The sequence below is a fragment of the Bubalus bubalis genome, chromosome 12, assembly GCF_019923935.1.
Source record: "Bubalus bubalis isolate 160015118507 breed Murrah chromosome 12, NDDB_SH_1, whole genome shotgun sequence".
Classification (NCBI taxonomy): Eukaryota; Metazoa; Chordata; class Mammalia; order Artiodactyla; family Bovidae; genus Bubalus; species Bubalus bubalis.
Genome location: NC_059168.1, coordinates 68,505,247 through 68,524,112, shown reverse-complemented (window position 1 = coordinate 68,524,112; position 18,866 = coordinate 68,505,247). Strand labels below are relative to the sequence as shown.

At 50.4% G+C, this 18,866-nt stretch overlaps 1 protein-coding gene across 1 annotated transcript in view; it reads right to left on the bottom strand.

Annotated features, from left to right (window-relative positions):
- The window catches only part of GALNT14 (polypeptide N-acetylgalactosaminyltransferase 14), a 217,101-nt gene that overhangs the window by 46,933 nt on the left and 151,302 nt on the right, over positions 1-18,866 (bottom strand). Inside the window, exon 3 of the mRNA XM_025261310.3 lies at positions 6,977-7,075. Within this exon, the coding sequence (XP_025117095.1) occupies positions 6,977-7,075 (99 nt within the window). The remainder of the gene's footprint in view (positions 1-6,976; positions 7,076-18,866) is intronic.

Sequence of the window (18,866 nt, the reverse complement as noted above, 5' to 3'; positions counted from 1 at the left end):
TTTCCGTGTTTATTTTGAGTCTCAGTCCTGACTGAGATGGCTGCATCCTGCTTCTCTAAACACACTAAACCGTGCGGTTCCTCGGAAACACTCCTGGGCCATGCCACCTGCCACAGGACACCCAGAGCCCCATGTGTAGTGGGGAGGGGTTCAGATAGGCCTGGCAGAGGCGCTCACCAAGCCCTGTTTCTGGTGAGCCGTCCTTTCAAAGCAAGATGCAGAGACTTCCCAGGAGGAGAACTTCCCCTGGAGCTACCTTTATTTATGAAGCCTTAATTCTCACCATGGCAACTAGAGTGAGGTGGAGAGAGGAACCCCAACCCCAGCCCCTGAGCCCACTGCTGTTGGGAGGTGAACACCCGGAGAGCAGGAGGTGGTGCGAGGGGAACCTCACCACCATCATCGAAAGCAAACACGCCGAACTCAACAACCAGCCCTCCAATCAGAGGGTAGGGGGAGAGGGAGGCAGAGAGAGAAGGAAAACTTGCTGGAAGAATACCCTCTAATGAGGTTTGATTACGGCTGTAGCTTCTCACGCGATCTGCGTCCCCCTCCCCCTGAATCCCTGCCCGCTCTTTGAAATTCAAGAGTTCTCTTCTGTGAACATCAAAAGGTAAATCGCGTGCAGCTCTGCGCTGGTTGAACTGAGAGATGATTAGCGAATAAAAAATGTCCAGAGTGTAAAAAAGGAAGAAAAAAAAAAAAAGAACGAAATCGTCAGCAGTAAGTGCTAATTAGACTATTTCCTGGTAACACCTGGCTGGTTTTTGCTCCTCTAAACAGAGCAATTGGAGTGATGGGGTGGGGGGCGGTGCCGAAAAAGTGGCTCGGGGCTGAGAGGAACTGAGATGGGCAGGGGCTTTGGGCACCTGGGGTGGCTGGAGAAGGAGAAAGGTCAAGTCCAGCCCCGGGGACCTGGCTCAGGTCCCCAGATGGTCCCCCTGGGTCCTCTCTTCTGTACACCCTACCCTCATCCCTGCCACACAGACCCTGGGGGCTTGCACCTCCGTCTCTCCTTTGGTCTTACCAGTTCTCTGTCAGGACACCTCACCAGCCCCTCTGCAGCCAAGCCAGACCTCCTTTCTCTCCAGGGCCCGGTTTTCCCCTTACTTCAACCCCACTGTGGCTGTTCTGTGCCCCTTTCTTTCACAGTCTCACAGGGAAGTGGGTGCTCATCTCACGGGCACATCCCAGTCACTGGAGCCTGGGAATTATCCAGGAAATGGGTTTCCTATCCACAGCTCACTCTCTGCCAGAAGGTAGCTGCCCGCAGGGTCTACACTTTCTGCCCACTGCACCCTAACCACAGCTGCCCCCCGCTCCAGGCCCCCGAGAGGAGGCTGGTTACGGCAGCGTGGGAGGCCACGCGGCCTCCACCATCTACCACTGTGCGATCCTGAGCGGTACGCCGGGCAGCTCCCAGCTTTCATTTCCATCTGTAATTACATTTTCCTTGTAAAAGCAGGCGATATTAATACTTGACCTACTTCACAGGCTTTTGTGTGTATGAAATGAGGAAATGTATTTGAAATTGCTTTCTGAACTGCACGGGGCTCTATGCAGGCAGCATTTATCAGACGTTCCATAAATGCCAGCTGAATGAAGACCTGAGGCTGGTTGACAGTTGAGTTTAGTCATTCTGGAGTCAGGCCATCTTGGGTTCAAGTGCTGTGTCTGGGTTCAAGTGCTGTGTCTGTGTATCTGCCATTCACTAGCTGGAGACCTTCAGGAAGTATGGAACCATCAGCACAACTGCCTCAGCCGCAGGAAACAAAGGAAATGAGCTTAGCACCCTGCTTGGCATGTAGCAGCCGCTCTTGGAATCTGGGGCTTGATAATTGTGACGATACTGTCTCCCTAGTGGCTCAGATGGTAAAGAATCTGCCTGCAGTGCAGGAGATCCAAGCCCAATCCCTGGGTCAGGAAGATTCCCTGGAGTAGGAAATAGTAACCCACCCCAGTATTCTTGCCTGGAGAATCCCAATGGACAGAGGAGCCTGGCGGGCTACAGTTTGTGGGGTCGCAAAGAGTCAGACACAATTGAGTGACCAAAACTTCATACCACTTCACTTCTGGTTCTCAACGTGTGATCCTGGAGCTAGCACAGACTCAGTGTCACCTGGGGACTTGTTAGAAACACAAATTCTTGGGCCCTACTCTAGATGTATTCAGTTGGAATATCTGGGGGTGGGGCCCAGGAAACTGTGTTTTGACAAGCCCTCCGATTCTGATGTCCACTCAAGCTTGGGAGCCATGGCATTAGAACCCTACTGTCTCCCTGGGCCGGAGGTGCCTCATGGCACATGCTGTCGCCCGTCCAGGCTCACTCTGTGCCAGGCATTGTTCCAAGGCCTTTAACCACCTGAACTCCTTCACTCCTCGCCACAATCATCTGAGGCTGTTATTAACAGTATTCCTGTTATGCAGAAAAGGAAACTGAGGTAGAGAGGTGAAGAGGTACCCAGATGTCACACAGCTGGTAAGGACAGAGTGGGAATATCTTTCTGGCCCCAGCATCCAATTTCTTCACCACTTTAATCTGAGAGATTGCTCCTCTAAATCTAGATTATTATGAAAAGCCACAGCGAGGAGAATCAAGATATAAACTGGCCATGCTCCAGAGCCCCCATGGGAGGCAGGGGGCAGGAGGATGCCCCAAAAGGAAAGAGGAGGCCCTAAGTCTCATAAATATACAAGGACTCGTGGCAGCAGCAGTGAAGCGAAACTGGTGTTCAGGGCTTTTCTCTGTCCTTAAGTGAGAAAAGTGCCCTAACTCATCAAGACCATGACTCTCTCCCTCCCGCCATCGCCCACCCCATTGTGCCTCTGCCTGGCTCTGAGTGCCCCCATGTGCACCTTCCCAGCCCCCTCCCCTGGCTAATGCAGGAACTTGGGCAGGGATGGGCAGAGGGACCAAGGCCTGGCCAGGTGCTGGGTGGGAGGAACCAGAGGGCAGCTCAGTCCTCCCCACCCAGTTCCTCAAGCATCTTTCCCTTGCCAAAGCCTGGCAGCAAAGCCATCTAAATTCTAGAGAACTAAAGATGAAAAACGGGCTTCCCTGGTGGCTCAGATGGTAAAGAATCTGCCTGCAATGCGGGAGACCCAGGTTTGATCCCTGGGATTGGGAAGATCTCCTGGAGAAGGGAATGTCTACCTACACCAGTGTTCTTGCCTGGAGAATTCCAGGGGCAGAGGAACCTGGTGGGCTATAGTCCATGGGGTCGCATGACTGAGCAACTTACTCACTCGAAGATGAAAAACACCTTAGAAAAGATCCTTCCATCAATGACAAAAGTGAGACAGGAAGTGTTCTTCATTCAATTCCCTCCCAGTGGCTAGTGATTTATTTGTGTGGCAGAACAGGGGATACAAGGGAAGTACGGATTCCCAAGGCAAGTGACACCTGGCTGTGGAAGTTCCCAGAAGTAATCTTCCTCGCCTCCACCCCTAAAAGTCTTCCACTCTGCCCACTGATGATGTTAAGACCATCTGTTCACACCTGGCTCTTGAGCCCCCATTCTGCAGTTTTCATGGACCACAGGGTCTGAGGCGGGAGGCTGGCTCACACTGAAGTTCCAGAGAGGCAGAAAAGAGGTCCTGGGCTCGGCCAGCAAGGCACCCAGCAGAGTGTGGCGTAGCGTCTGGCACTTCATGGGGCCTTCTGAAAAGTATGCCCTCGCCCTCCAGAGTGCAGGGCACCAGGGCCTCTGGGGAGGCCCTCCTTCAGGCTGGTGGACAGAGACACTGGGGCAGACCCCTACTGCCCCAGATTCCCCCCAGGAAACCAGAAACCTGAGTCCTGGCTCTTGCACTTCCCAGCTCTGTGGCCTTGGCCTCGGCCTCCATTCCCTATGCGCACCCTCACTTCACAGACTCTGATGGGGCTCCAAATGAAGTGAGAGATGGAATGTGTTCTGTGGACCATAAAACTCAGCATTAATATTAATATTAACATATTAATATTATTATCATAAAGTATCATTATTACTATTATAAACAGCTGGAGGAACAGCAGGAAGAAAAAGAAATACGTCTTAGAGCTGAAAGGGATGAGTCTGGGGGCAGTACCTGAAGTGCCCCCGAGGACATAAACACAGTGTAAGGAAACATGGGGGGTCGGGGTCCTCACATTATAACAGCCCCCAAATGTCCAAGGGTAATGTCTTCTTGTGGGAAATGTGACAGAACTTGAAACATGACTGGTATTTTTATCATCATCAATACCAATGTGGCTAATGACATGCCCAAGGTCACAAAGCTAGGAAATGGTAGAGTGGGGACTGGACACAGGTCTTCAGATCCCAGGTGGGGTGCCCCTTTAAAAGTGCTCCAGAGCCATACAGACCCAGGAATGGCTGCTCTAGGCCAGCACAGTTCTCAGTTTTTTACCCCAATTAATCAGGGCAGCTCTAAGCTGTAGGACTGATCCGGATGCCACAGGGAGGGTAGGTAAAACATGAATAGGATACAGGCCTTCATCAACAATCCTCAGTGAACTCTGAGGATTATGTCTGGGAAAATGCATTAAGTGCAAGAGTTGAGATATGCAGAGAAGGAGCCCAGAAGAGATCCCTGAAGGAGTGTGAGTGTGTGCGTGTGTGTGTGTGTTTATGTGTGTGTGTACTGAGCAGGATGGAGGTGCGTGGCCAGCCTGGAAGGTAGGAAGCCTCTCTCGGATGCTCTGGTGTCCTCATGCAAACATCCGGCAGACATGCCCAGATGCGACCTTGCATGGTGGGGCAGGCTGTAGTCTGGCACTATGGAATCACTTTCCTCTGCTCCCCATGGACCTGCTTTGTCTGCAAGGTTCAGAAACTCCATTCTCCCTTCAGCAGAAGCTGCTGCTAAGTCTCTTCAGTCGTGTCCGACTCTGTGCGACCTCATAGACGGCAGCCCACCAGGCTCCATTGTCCCTGTGATTCTCCAGGCAAGAATACTGGAGTGGGTTGCCATTTTCTTCTCCAATGCATGAAAGTGAAAAGTGAGAGTGATGTTGCTCAGTCGTGTCCGACTCTTAGCAACCCCATGGACTGTGGCCTACCAGGCTCCTCCGTCCATGGGATTTTCCAGGCAAGAGTACTGGAGTGGGGTGCCATTGCCTTCTCCCTTCAGCAGAAAAGACCTAGGTAAATCATCAGTTGAACCACCGCTGAGCCCTGTGCCCCCACACAACTGCACCAGCTCACATATCACAAAGGCAGTTTATTAATCTACGTCCAGACTCACGGTGACACCTGATGGTGACTTGGGACATTTTCTTGTCAAGAGCTTAAGCCTTGCTGGGAAATCAAATTCGAATCAGGCAGTGACTTGTGGGGTGAATACAGAAACCAGGGCAGATGGGACAAGCAGCTGGCAGGAGGAACCAGTCAGTCTGTGGCCAAGGATAGCTGGGCATGGACAGCTGCCCCCAGAGATGTGGGAAGTGCCAGGTTGAAGACAGCACATTTGGGCTGTGCCCTCTTGAGTTTTCAAGGGACACGGTGACCCTACATAGTGGACATGTATCATGAGTGACAGGTGGTGCTTAAGACACTGCCCACCATCAGAGTCAGCCTATTACTGACACCCTCCCAACACCCGGACCACCCCGCCTGCCCACAGCCATGCCCATATGAGAAGGAGAGCAGAAGGTGTGGCTTGGTGATGGAAACGGCAAGAGGTTTGGCTGTGCTTGATCGTACTCTTGGCCCACATTTAATCTCACCTCCTTCTCTCTGGGATCAGCTGACCATGTGATGGGCTAGCAGATCAGGATGGGCTGTAAGGGGCTGTGTCCCAGGGACGTGGGGCAGTTTACCCCAAGGCCAGCCAGCCCCTTGCTCTGCTGGAAGTGTGACTGGGGGCATCCCGGTGCCAACTCCTCCCCCAGAGAAGCTGAACGCCACCTCTGGGACTAGCCTTGCCCTGTCAAGCTGCTGAGAACTCTGAAGTCAGAATGCAAGGGTCGAAACTCGGCCTCACTGTTGTCAGCTGAGCAACAGTAGGCCTTAATTTAGTATCTCTGATCTCAGTTTCCTCCGCTGTGAAGCGAGCACAGCAGTGGCCAGTCCCTGAGAGCATGAGCCCAGGCGCGTCTGCCCTCCAGGGGACTCAGTGACAGTGGTGCCACCTAAGGGGCCAGTGATGCTGAGGACCTGAGTGAGGGGGGCGGCCCAGGTGATGCTGGAGGGAGGGTGGCCATGGGAGGGGCTCCAGAGGAGAGGACGGGGTGCGGCGTGGGGAAGGGGAGCCGACACAACCCAGGTCTTCTTAGAGGCAGGGGAGGCGAAGCTTTCCCAGCCAAGTCTCCAGGGGCCCGACTGTGCTCTAAGGGGAGTTCTGCTGAGGGCAGGCGCTGCATACTGAAAATCCATGCGGGCCACACACAGCGAGAAAACACCGATCAGAGCGAGGGCCTGGCCCTGACTAGGAGCTGAGGGTGGATGGAGAGGCCTGAGGGGGCCCGGAGCTGGAATACAAGGTGACGGGCAAGAAAGTGGACATCAGCTGTTCCCTTTGGGCTGATCTGACCTGCACCACGGTCCCTGGTGGGGGTGCGGGAGGCAGTGGAGGGGCAGGGGCTGGGATGGGCACACCTGGCAGACCAGAGTTCTAACCCCACTGAATGCTGGGGGTGGAGGATGTACTCAGCCTCTCGGGGCCCCAGCTCCCTCGTTGGCTGTGAAAATGTGAACTCTTGTCCTAGAGGTAACCTGTGCCGTGGTTAAGGGCAAGTGCCCTGGGGTCAAGTCCTCTGTGACTCTCAGTGACCTTCCATAAGTAGCCTAATGCCTCAGCCTCCGTCTTTCCTCCCATATAACAGGATAAAGGCCACCCCCATAGGCATGTGAGGAGTGACTACCCTAGTGGACACACATGGAGTGTGCTGAGCAGCGCCTGGCGGGTGCTTAGAAACACTTGAAGCAGTCCCCAGTAAACAGACACAGCCTCACCGAGGGCCGGCCTGGAGGCTGACAGACAGGAAGGCTCTTACCTGCGGATGGTTCTAAGCAGAGTGGAGCGGGCCTCGTTGTGGAAGGCGATGATGATGCTGGTGGGAGGGAGGTCTGCGCAGTACACCAGCAGGGTGCATCTGGAGAAGGAAAGACAGCAGGACAGGAAGGACTTTACAGACAGAGCAGACATAAAGGGCCGGAACCGTGGGCATCGCTGGAGTGGATGATGCCTGGTGTCTGGTGGGGCCACAGCTGCACAGCACCATGTAAGACCCCAGAGCCTCACCTGGTCCTACAGCATGGAAAGGAAGCTCTGAGAATGATTACAGTGGGATCTCCTACCAACCTCGGGAAACTTGGGCTTAGAGTCAAATTAAGTGGATATACAAGCCATTTTGGGGCTTCCCTGGTGGCTCAGATGGTAAAGAATCTGCCTGCAATGCAGGAAATCCAGGTTCAATCCTTGAGCTGGGAAGATCCGCTACCCACTCCAGTATTCTTGCCTGAAGAATTCCATGGACCGAGGAGCCTGGCGGGCTATATTCAATGGGAATGCAAAGAGTCAGAGACAACTGAGTGACTAACACACAGACCCTAAAGAAGGCTGAGCGCCAAAGAATGGATGCTTTCCAACTGTGGTGCTGGAGAAGACTCTTGAGAGTTCCCTTGGACAGCAAGGAGATCCAACCAGTCAATCCTAAAGGAAATGAGTCCTGAATATTCATTGGGAGGACTGATGCTGAAGTTCCAATACTTTGGCCACCTGATGCAAACAGCTGACTCAGTGGAAAAAACCCTGATGTGGGGAAAGATGGAGGGCAGGAGGAGAAGGGGGTGACAGAGGATGAGATGGTTGGATGGCCGACTCAATGGACATGAGTTTGAGCAAACTCCAGGAGCTACTCAGGGACAGGGAAGTCTGGCATGCTGCAGCCCATGGGGTCGCAACACGGGTGAGCAACTGAACAACCACCACAGAACATCAGCGCGGGACTTCCCGCACCCCTGAGGAATCGCACAGTGGTGTCTGGCAGCCGCACAAGCCCACGCTCAAACTCAGGCTCCACAGCCCAGTCTGTGCCGATCTCAGCCTGCCGAGATCTCACCATGTTCTGGGCAAGCAGCTCCAGCCCACCACACCGTGCTGATTCCCGACCTCCTGCTGCCCCAATACCTACACCAAAATCTGGCACGTTTAAAGACACTGAGCCCTAAAACTCGGCATATGCAACAAACCTGTGTCTTGAAAAGACATTCATTTCCCCGTGTCCAGGATCGTTTTGTATGACAATTACATCTAGGGTAATTTGAATTTAATACCTCACTGCAAGTGAAAATTGTAGCCCGCAGCCTGAAAATTACTATAATAATGGAAACAAACCCACCTAGTGAGGCCGGTGCCACCAGGGGCAATCCCTGGGCAATGCCGCCTCTCTTTTCTCACTGTTCCAGGGATAGTAAATGAGGATGTAAATAAGAGATGTTCGGCGAGCCAACATGTCCTCTGCCTGTTTTTCCATTTCTTTCCAAGTGTGGGGCTTTTGGGGTCCAGAGACCCAAGGATGGACTTCAACGGCACTGTGAGCCCTCTGAAGTCATCTGCAAACTTGTATATGAATATGTGTTTGTTTTTTCCCTGGGAAGATGGTTCATAGCGTTCAGCAGATTCTCAAAGAAGCCTGTAGACTGAAACACTTAAGAACCTCAATCCTAGGCCAATGGGCCTGACACCCATTCGGCCTCCCTGATAATTCTGAACACTTTTTCCTGTAAGATCAAACCCTGAACACAGAGGACCTGAGCAAGGCTGGACAGGCCCCTTTTTCTGCCTTGGAGGCATCCAGCTGGGAGGGAGTGTGGCCTCACAGGTTCTGGGGGAGCAGAGGGAGGCGGGCCTCCTGGGGAGTAAAGAAGGCTTCATGGAGGAGGAGGTGCTGGGTCTCAGGGTGACATAGGGATGGAGAGATATGGGGTACAGTATCCCCATCACAGCACTCTTTGGACCTGCATGCCAGATGCCCAGGGAAGCAGCTCACAGAATACTGACCCCAGGGGGCCTGGATCCCACTGAGCAGCTCTGTGAGATGGTGGGTCAACCACTCGCCTCTCCAGGCTGCTGTCTGCTCATCTGTAAAGCAGGGCTTGGGCCCACGGCTCTCCTGCTCAAGTTTCTCCAAGCATCAGTAATCAGAAGCTTTGATTGTAGCTGACATTCAATAAGTGCGGTTGATTCGAACAAAATGCTGCAAAAACCATTCGGCAGCTGAGGCTCCACTGTGTAGCTGGACGTTCACATTTATTAATACTTTTCTAAGACTCATCTGGAACGTGGAGATAAATTTTCAGTTGTAGATTTCCCCCCCGAGATTGTGACAATGTTAGGTGCTTAGCTCGACAAATAAAAACTATCATGATGTTGAACATCACGTTGAAGGCTGCAGTCTCCTCCCATCGGGTGGAGCCAAGTCTCCCATGGGCCGGAAAGGCACCTTCGGTGAGTGGCTCTGCCCTGTCCCGCCGTGGGTGAGGGGCACTGGGAGGCAAGATGGGGAGAAGAGAGCAAAGAACATAGCATCTGTGTTAGAGAAAGAAACCTGGGCTGTGGTGCTGATGCAAATCCTGGATCTGCTGAAAAACTGGCTGTGTGCCCTTGGACATGTCCTTTCTCTTCTCTGACCTTCAATGTTATCACCTGTGAGAAGAGGTGAAGACTGCAGAGAATGCAGGCAAAACATGTGGTATTTCACAGCTGCTGAATAAATGGTGGTGAGAATTGTTACTGTTATGACTACACAGTGGCTGAACTGTCCCTCCAGGCTACGTTCAATGCTGATGGACTAGAACTGCAAACTCAAGAGTTCAGCCAAGGAAGGGGCTTGGAGACAACCCAGTCCAGCCTCCTAAGCTGGGCTGAACTTGGTGGCGTAACAGGCCTCCGTGGGCACCTGTGCTGCTGTGCTCACGGGCCTCAGCCCCCTCCAGCCTCCTGCGCCTCCAGGATAAAGGACACAGGCTCTTCCTGGAGGCAGGGCAGAAGCCCTATGCATGCCTCCTGTGTGCACAGGCCCAGGGAAGGTGAGCTCTAGGAGGGAGGTGCTTTACAGCTCCTAGCACAGGGTAGTATCTTCCTCCCACCCCTGCTCACAGCTCAAGTGCCTGGACTCATCCTTTATCTCCTCTGACCCTCACAACAGCCTCTGAGAACCTCCACTCCACAGAGGACAACTGAGGCTCGGGATCTTGCTCAAAGTCCCGCATCTGGTGAGTGGCCGAGATAGGCTGCATCCACATTCCAAGACTTCTAACATGATATGTGTCCCTAGCATCCTTCTGTGACCTCACCCAGGTAAAGGCGCAGGAGCCCAAGGAGCTGATGCTGGGCAGGGTCCCCCTTCCCAAGCCCTGTGCACAAGCCACCTGCCTGCCCTCCAAGGTCCAGGGGGAGCTGCAGAACCACTTAGGGATGAGCCCCGGGCACGGGCAGCAACAAGGCCGAGGTGCCTGGAAAAGTCCTTAAAACTGGTTGCCGTGAGGAGAGTCAGATGGTGCCTGGGCTTTCTGTGAGAGGATCTAAAAGATTAATCAAACAGCTAGATCTATTAGGGGCACCAGGGGAATGGAGACAGCTGCCAACACTGAGATCTGGCGCCGACAGACGGACGAGAAAGCATGTTTATAATTTATTAAAGATTCAGGGGTTTTACTGGAGAAAAGAGCTGTGAGCAGCAAAGATTGGGGGTGGGGTGGAATCGGGAGAGGAAGGGCGGGACCACCGCTGTGTGTGCAGACAGATGCCAGCCCGGAGCTGCCGTCCTGAGTGCCAGCAGCTCCTGAATAATGCACGCTCCTCTGAGCTGATTTTCCACGGGTAGTTTCTTTCTTTTTTTTTTTTTTAAAGAGTCAACTGACTTCATTTCTGCATGTTCAGGTGGGTCTCCCAGTGCATCCTAACCATCCATTTCTTGAGTGTTCACCATTAGTTATCCACTGAGGATGCTTCCAGAGAGGTGCTCTGAGATGCTAACCCCTGGCACGGGGTCAGAGCTTCTTCTTCCATCTCTTTCCATCTCTCCACCAGCCAATCACTGCTCTGCTGCCTACCCTGCCTCGTCTCTGCACCTGAACAGGTGCCAAAGTGGGGATGTTAGAAACATACCAAGCGAGGATGGCTGTCAGTTAACCCAGAAATGTAATGTGTGCACATGCCTTTTATTTTATTGCACAAGCTCATTAAACTGACAGTCACCCGTAAACAGAGTGTTCTGATGATCTTCATCCCCATTTTATCATCAGGCAGGAGGGCTCCTGCCGGGCCTGCCCACGGTGTGCCTGCCGGGGCTACGACCGTGGTCCTCTGCTTCTTGGACACATGGTCTTCCCGTGTAGGATGCCACCCTTATGGAAGAAAAGAAGTGGTCGTTAATTATAAACATTCAGGATTTTATTCTTGAGTGTAAAAGCAGGAGGGACTGACGGAGAGGCAGACTCAGTAACTCTGAAGCAGAGAGGACAGCGTAATTACTGTTACTAATATGTCCAGAACTGACAATCCTCGGTGTCCAGAAGGCAAAATCTTGAAGGGAGGCTCTAGTGTCCCAGAGGGGAGGCTGAGAGCAGTTAGAGAAAGGGGAAAGGTCACGCAAAGACGCAGAATGGCACAGTGGAAATCAAACAGGCCTGGGGTAGGACACACTGGGCCAAACCCTCATCACTTGGGAGCTGGAAAGCAACTGCTGTGATGAAATGATCCGCTTCAGGGAAGGTTTTTAAATGACCATTTAGTGATCCCTGCTCAGGCGCTGTCCTGAGCACCTGCATATTTAATGCTCACAACAGCCCTACAAGGGTAGGGGTGGAGGGTGGAGAGGCACTGTATGGATTCGCTCAGGAGACTGAGACGCAGAGATCAGGTAACTCACTGCAGCTAGTGAGCCCGGGCCTGCCGCACATCCATGTCGCCAAGCCACCACCTTTCCGTGCCGCTGGCCGCCAGCTGTCCCTGCAGTGTACTCTGTGCCCTGCAGACTGTGTGGACCGCTGGGCTCATACGCCATCACCACCCCAAGGCGCACTTTCGACCAAGCTCTAGAACCCCGCAGGGAGGGCCAGGTTGCCCGCCATTTCTGGGTAGCCACAGGAAGACCGGGACGCTGCCAACTGAGCCGCCACAGGAACATCCTGACAGAGGCTCCATAACACCCAGATGGAGCCTGAAAAGGCAGGGGCAGGGTGACTTCAGTGAGGTCCTGGGAGGCATGTGAACCTGTTTTTAAACAGAAAGCTATGGTTTGTCCCTCCAGTTTCCGAAGGTCCAGCACTCACTCCACAGACCAGATCAGGCATATAAAACAACCGGGTTCTCATCTCCACATGGGCCACTTGCCTGAACTCTAAGGTCACAAAGGCCAAGGGAACCAGGCATATGATGGAAAGCAGGGCTGGGGCTAGTTTCTGGCAGAACACGGTCCCCAAGGGAGTGATGATCTAGATTCCCATGCAGCTGGTTGGGGCACAGCCTTCCCTTGCTCCCCACTTTCATCTCTGTCCCCCGTGTCCTCCACACGAGCCCAGAAGAGGCCCCACAGGGACCACATTTCCTCCCCATCCCCCTGCCTCCAACACTTCCCCAAAACTGATGTGTGTGACAAAGCAAGGACAAAAGGGGAAGAGCTTTTGGTCCAATGACTCTTCCAGAATGTCAGCTTCCTCTACACCGAGACTAAGAACATCTACTCCATCCCCAGCTCAGTTCTATGCAAGAAAGTCCACTCTCAGCTAGGAGGAAAAGGAAGATGACCTAAACCTATGAAATGCCAAATCTGTGACTAGCCTCTAGGTTCCAACTTGACTCTTCGGAAGAGAAAAACACAAGCAGTCTAAAAAGTACGACTGCTGTAAAACCGGAAATTCCTTTTAATCTCATTTCATGGGCAACACTGATACACTGTAAGGCATGAAATTTTTATTTCATGTCAATTTCACTGGGATTTCACATGCAGATTAATTTGTTCATCCACATAAATATATACTGCTCTGACTCCTTGCCTCCACAGCCACTCTCACTTAGTGTTATAGAAATCCTGCATCTCATAAAAGACACTTAAGATAACAGTGAGATCTGCAATTCCCTGACCCCGCCATGTTTTGAATTGCTGAGCACATAATTAAATTCTAGTGTCCTAGGAGGAGAAGGCAATGGCACCCCACTCCAGTACTCTTGCTTGGAAAATCCCATGGACGGAGGAGCCTGGTAGACTGCAGTCCATGGGGTCGCTAAGAGTTGGATGCGACTGAGCGCCTTCACTTTCACTTTTCACTTTCATGCATTGGAGAAGGAAATGGCAACCCACTCCAGTGTTCTTGCCTGGATAATCCCAGGGACGGGGGAGCCTGGTGGGCTGCCATCTATGGGGTCGCACAGAGTCGGACACAACTAAAGTGACTTAGCAGCAGCAGCAGCAGTGTCCTGGGAAGGAGGTAAATGGGCCAGGGCAGGAAGTGAACTGCTTAGGAACTGGACTGGGCTCTGGGCTGGGCAGCTGAAGGCCCCCAGCCCCTACCTCCTTGTGGACAAAACCTGGTGTCTTGCTTTTAAAGGACAGACTACAGTTAAAGTGATGGGATGTCACTTTTGTGATTAGGTCACAAAAGATGGTGACTTCCCTCTTTTGGGCTAATATGCTTTGCTGAAACACGCTACCATGAAGGGGAGCCTCACATGGCAAGGAACTGAAAGCGGGCTTCTGGTCCATAGCCTGTGATGGAACGAATTCTGCCAACAACCATGTCAGTGAACTTGGAAGAGGGCCCCCCACCTGAAATGTGCCCCAAGATGTGCTTTGAGATACCTGCAGCCCCAGATGACACCTTGAACACTGCCTGTGAGAGACCCACCTTGGCCATGCCTGAATTCCTGAGCCACAGAAACTCTTAAATGATAAGCATTATTATTTTTGGGGGGGCTGCACCTTATTTTTTTTTGGCAGCATGTGGGATCTTAGTTCCCTGACCAGGGATCAAACCCACGTCCCCTGCAGTGGAAGTGCAGAGTCTTAACCACTGGACCACCAGGGAAATCCCAATAAACATTATTTTAAGGCACTAAATTTTGTGGTAATTTGTTATGTAGCAACAGACAATGAATACGGGTACCCTTAGCTCCTGAAAAACCAACTTCACCAGGGTTTCTCACTCCCTGCGGAGTCAAAGGTAAATCCCCTGGGGTACTTAGTGGAAGAGCTATGCAAAGGCATCACAATTCTCCCAGCATGGAACTCCAGAACCTCCACTGGACCCTTCATTCATGCTCTGCTGGCATCAAGATGTTGTCAGGTATGGATTCCTAGGGCCCCAGTATAGAGAGGGAAGTTCTTAAGGGGTACCTGTGGGGGCTGTTCCAATATTCATAGTTCAGCTCTTTTGCTGTTGTTCAGTAGCTCAGTTGTGTCTGACTCTTTGTGACCCCGTGCACTGAAGCACACCAGGCTTCCCTGTCCTTTAGCATCGCCTGGAGCTTGCTCAAACTGATGTCCGTTGAGTCAGTGATGCCATCCAACCATCTCATCCTCTGTCGTCCCCTTCTCTTCCTGCCTTCAATCTCTCCCAGCATCAGAGTCTTTTCTAATGAGTTGGCTCTTGGCATCAGTTGGCCAATGTACTGCAGCTTCAGCATCAGTCCTCCCAATGAATATTCAGGATTGATTTCCTTTAGGATTGACTGGTTTGATCTCCTTGCAGACCAAAGGACTCTCAAGAGTCTTCTCCAGCACCACAATTCAAAAGCATTGATTCTTCAGTGCTCAGCTTTCTTTGTGGTCCAACTCTCACATCCATACATGGCTATTAGAAAAACTATAGCTTTGACTATGTAGACCTTTGTCAGCAAAGTAATGTCTCTGCTTTTAAATACATTCTCTAGGTTTGTCATAGCTTTTCTTCCAAGGAGCAAGCATCTTTTAATTTCATGGCTGCAGTCTAATTTCAGCTCTTGAGGACTTCTTAATATGAATCACAATCCATGGAAAAATTGTTGCAGTGTCTCTCTTCTTACTTCTCCCATGGATGGTGCATAACTAGTAAGTACCCTTCCATGCACAGAGGTTAATGCATTTCCTACAATGATGTCAGAAGGCTTTAAGGTGTGATTCACTTGCAGAAGTTCAGTTAAGAAAGATTGACCTAGATGGCATCACAGACATCCCTCCATTCCATGAACACAAGGCCATTTGGCAGAGCACTTGTTCTCAGGGTGGGCCTATTTAGGCCAATAAAAACATTCCCTTGTACCAACCATCGCCTTGTTCTTGGTTGAATCTATCTGTCAGGCCAGTTCGAGGTCTGCAGTTCAATTCCTGCTCCTCAGAGGACCCTCTAGATTTCTTAGCCACCTACTTCCATTAGCATCGGGTTTATAAGAAAAATCTACATCTTGACAACTCTAGAGCACTTCCACTGTCATTATTAACTGCAGGCTGTAGATCAGAATGGTGATCTCCTAAGTCAATTCTGCATTTTCCTGCCGATGTACTACAAGAATGCCCCAAAGGGTCTTTGCTGACAAACTGGGAAGCTAACTGGCGCAGGGAGTCACCAGGATGTAAAGGACACGTTGTCTGGAGGCCCTAAAGGCTCGGTCTCTGCCTCCATTTTGCAGCCCAGAGTAGATGGAAGATCTTTCCCTCTTTGGCTCCATACAAACTCCTGGACTGCTGCCGTACTGGATGGGAAAGGACCACGGAGCTCCTCTGGTGATCAGTTCCTACACTGTGAGCTGCTGGACTGTATTTCCAAGAGAAGTCTGTGCATGCTCTGTGAATAAAGTCTATAAGAGTTGGGACTTCTCTGGTGGTCCAGTGGTTAAGAATCTGTCTTCCACTCAAGGGATGTAGGTTCTATCCCTGGTCAGGGAACCAAGATCCCACATGTCTTTGGGCAGCTAAGCCCACAAGCCACAACTACTGAACCTGTGCACTCTGGAGCCCACACTCCGCAAATAAAACCTGACACAGCCAAATAAATAAATAAATATATTTTTAGAAAGTCTACAAGAGTCAGATAAGTTTGGTGCATGAGAAATACTGGAAAACTATTAGAATACTTTTTTGGTGATTCATTCTTGTACACTGAGACTTCCATTAGCCTCTGTTAACCAAGCTTTGACCTTGCCCTGTAATCCTTCACATATAACGGGAACTCTATATTTAAGGGATATACTGAACCACCTAACATCCTACCACACAGAATTTTGTAGGACACAGATTTTAAAAAACACTGCTTCCAGCTCTCTTTTTTTTTAAGATGTGTAAACTGAGGCCCAGAACAGTGGGTGAATTGACCCGCAAAGATCATGCCACTAGGTAGTGGCCAAGCTAAGATTTCCTAGTTCTTGTCTATTGAACTGACTGCTTCCTTAAAGCACTTAGGCTTGGTTGGGGGTGTTGTTGAGGGAGGTCACGGGGTACTTTGAGATGGTTTACAGTGGCCCCAGTCCATACAGGGTTACTGGCCACTGTTTTCCAGTGGCCTTTATCAGCCTGTCCCCTCAAAACATTCCCACCAAACTCCCCATTATTTCTCTATGTCGCTCAATCTACACTTGATCTTAGTCAAAAAGCCAGGAAGTGATCCATGTTGCTAAATCTAACAGAAACTTTTCAGTCTTTATCTTGCTTGTCAACTCTGTAGAGGTTAATATTGAAGGTCACACATATCATTAAATGTTTGGTTCTTTGCCCTTGGCTTTGGTGAAATTACCCTAGCATGGCTCTCCCCTTCTTAAGCTATTTCTTGGTTTGGTTTTCCTTTTCTTTCTCCCCTCTGAAATTCTGGTGTTCCCCTCCAAAATTCTCTCCTAAGCCATTCTCTTCTCAATCTTCCTTTTCTTTAGATTATTTTACTTGTTTCTAAGCCTTCAATTTCCCATCTGTTTGCTAATGATCCCAACCCTAACCTTAACCTGATGAACATCTTCTTTTGAATGTCCCCATGTGATGACCTTTTCAGCTGCCCTCCGCCTCTCTCACCTTGTCCAAGTCTGCTGACCCTTCCATGTTTCCCAACTCACCACCTATCATGTGCCCAAACCCAAGAGAGATTCTCAAATCCTGCCTCCACCTCCCCGACATCCAATCTCACTAAACCTAGTCCTGTCAATCCTTCTTACTTATCTCCTGACCTGACTGTTTCTCTCTATTCCCCTCATGTCTTTGCTGGATTATTGCAGCCACTTCCTAGCTGACTTTATCCCTATCCAATCTCTCCTGCATGCCGCAGCTAGAATGACCATTCCAAACTGTACATCTTTAACATGTTTCAACACTGCCGAAGTGCTCACAAAATAAAGTTGAAACTCCAAATCACCGCTTACCATCCTTGGTGAGCCGGCACCACCTCTGACTCCTCCCGTCACATCCTCCAATTTTCAGCCACGTTCTGCCTGACCTGCTCTTTGTCCCTCCGGACCTCTGAAGGTGCTGGCCCCAGTCCCGTGCGTCTGGAATGCATTCTCCTCTTTTCCCAGGCCTGGCTATTTTCTCCTCTTCTAATCCTGGCTTGGAAGGTACTTCCCCCGGAAGCCTTTCTTGATATCTAAGGCTTTTCTAATGTGCTCCCCTAGGACTCTGCACTCCCCCTACCAGTGCAGTTTATGATCAGGCATTGGGAACTACTTCTCTGTCTCCTCTGCTGATTGTTAGCTGCAGTGAAACCCAGGGCTCATTTGTAGTTCTAACTTCAGTACCTGGCATGGTGACTAAACACAGTAGACATATATAATAAACATCTGAATAATGAGTGGTGGATGAGTGGGGGAGGAAGCAGGTGAGGCTTTCATGGGGTCAAAGCCAGAGGAAGAAATGTCCCTTGCCAGGTGACAGGTTACACCAGCTCAAGGAAGTTGCAGAACTGCAAGTTGGGTGAGGTGCCAAGGTGAGTCATACAGAGGAGACCAAACAAGTCCCAAAACTGAGAATGGTACCATGTGGGGAAAACAGGGAGCCTCTGGCTCATGCTGTCCAGGGAGACATCTGGGATAGTCATCTTGTGTCTGTGGAGGTTCTGAGGCATTCTGTGTTGCAGTGAAAATACTCAGCTGTGTTTAAAACACTGGGATGTTCCCCTTGTTCAATGAGTCCTGGGGATGAACAATGCTTCCTTACATGGGAGGGAAGAGACGGAATCCTATCCAGTAGGGCTGCCAGACGTTAGCTCGGATGCTCTCTTCTCCCAGACCTGCACTGTCCAATATGGTAGCCACCAGCCACATGCGGCTATTGAGCACTTGCGATAAATCAGAATGGAGATACACTGTAAGTGTGCAATACACACAAGATTTCCAACACTGATACCAAACATAAGATACCTCATCAGTAATTTTTTGACATTGATTATATGTCAAAATGATACCATGAATGGTGGTGGTGCTGGTGGTTTAGTTGCTAAGTCGTATCTGACTCTGCAACCTCGTGGACTGTAGACCTTCAGGCTCCTCTGTCCATGGGATTTTCCAGGCAAGAACACTGGAGAGGGTTGCCATTTTCTTCTCCAGGTGATCGGGTTAAAATAATATATATTATTAAAACTAATTTCACTTAAAATTTTACTTTTTAAAATGTGACTATTAGAAAAATTTAAATTACCTACATGGCTTACATATATTTCTATTAGACACCATTGTCCTAGGTCATTACTAAAGCTTGTATATAATGCAAATTAAAATTTCAACATTAGTGTCAGACAATAGTTTCTAGATACTGGGTTCTTTCATGTGAGCAAAATAAAATTTTCAAAAATTATCAAGGCCATTATTAGACTTGCACCATTTTCTTTTGCAGCAAAAATATATTTTAAAACTCTCAGCATCTAGCATCATTGTTATTTCATCAAAGAAAGGGTGTTTAAATACTCAAAAGGCCACAACCTCAGAATAAT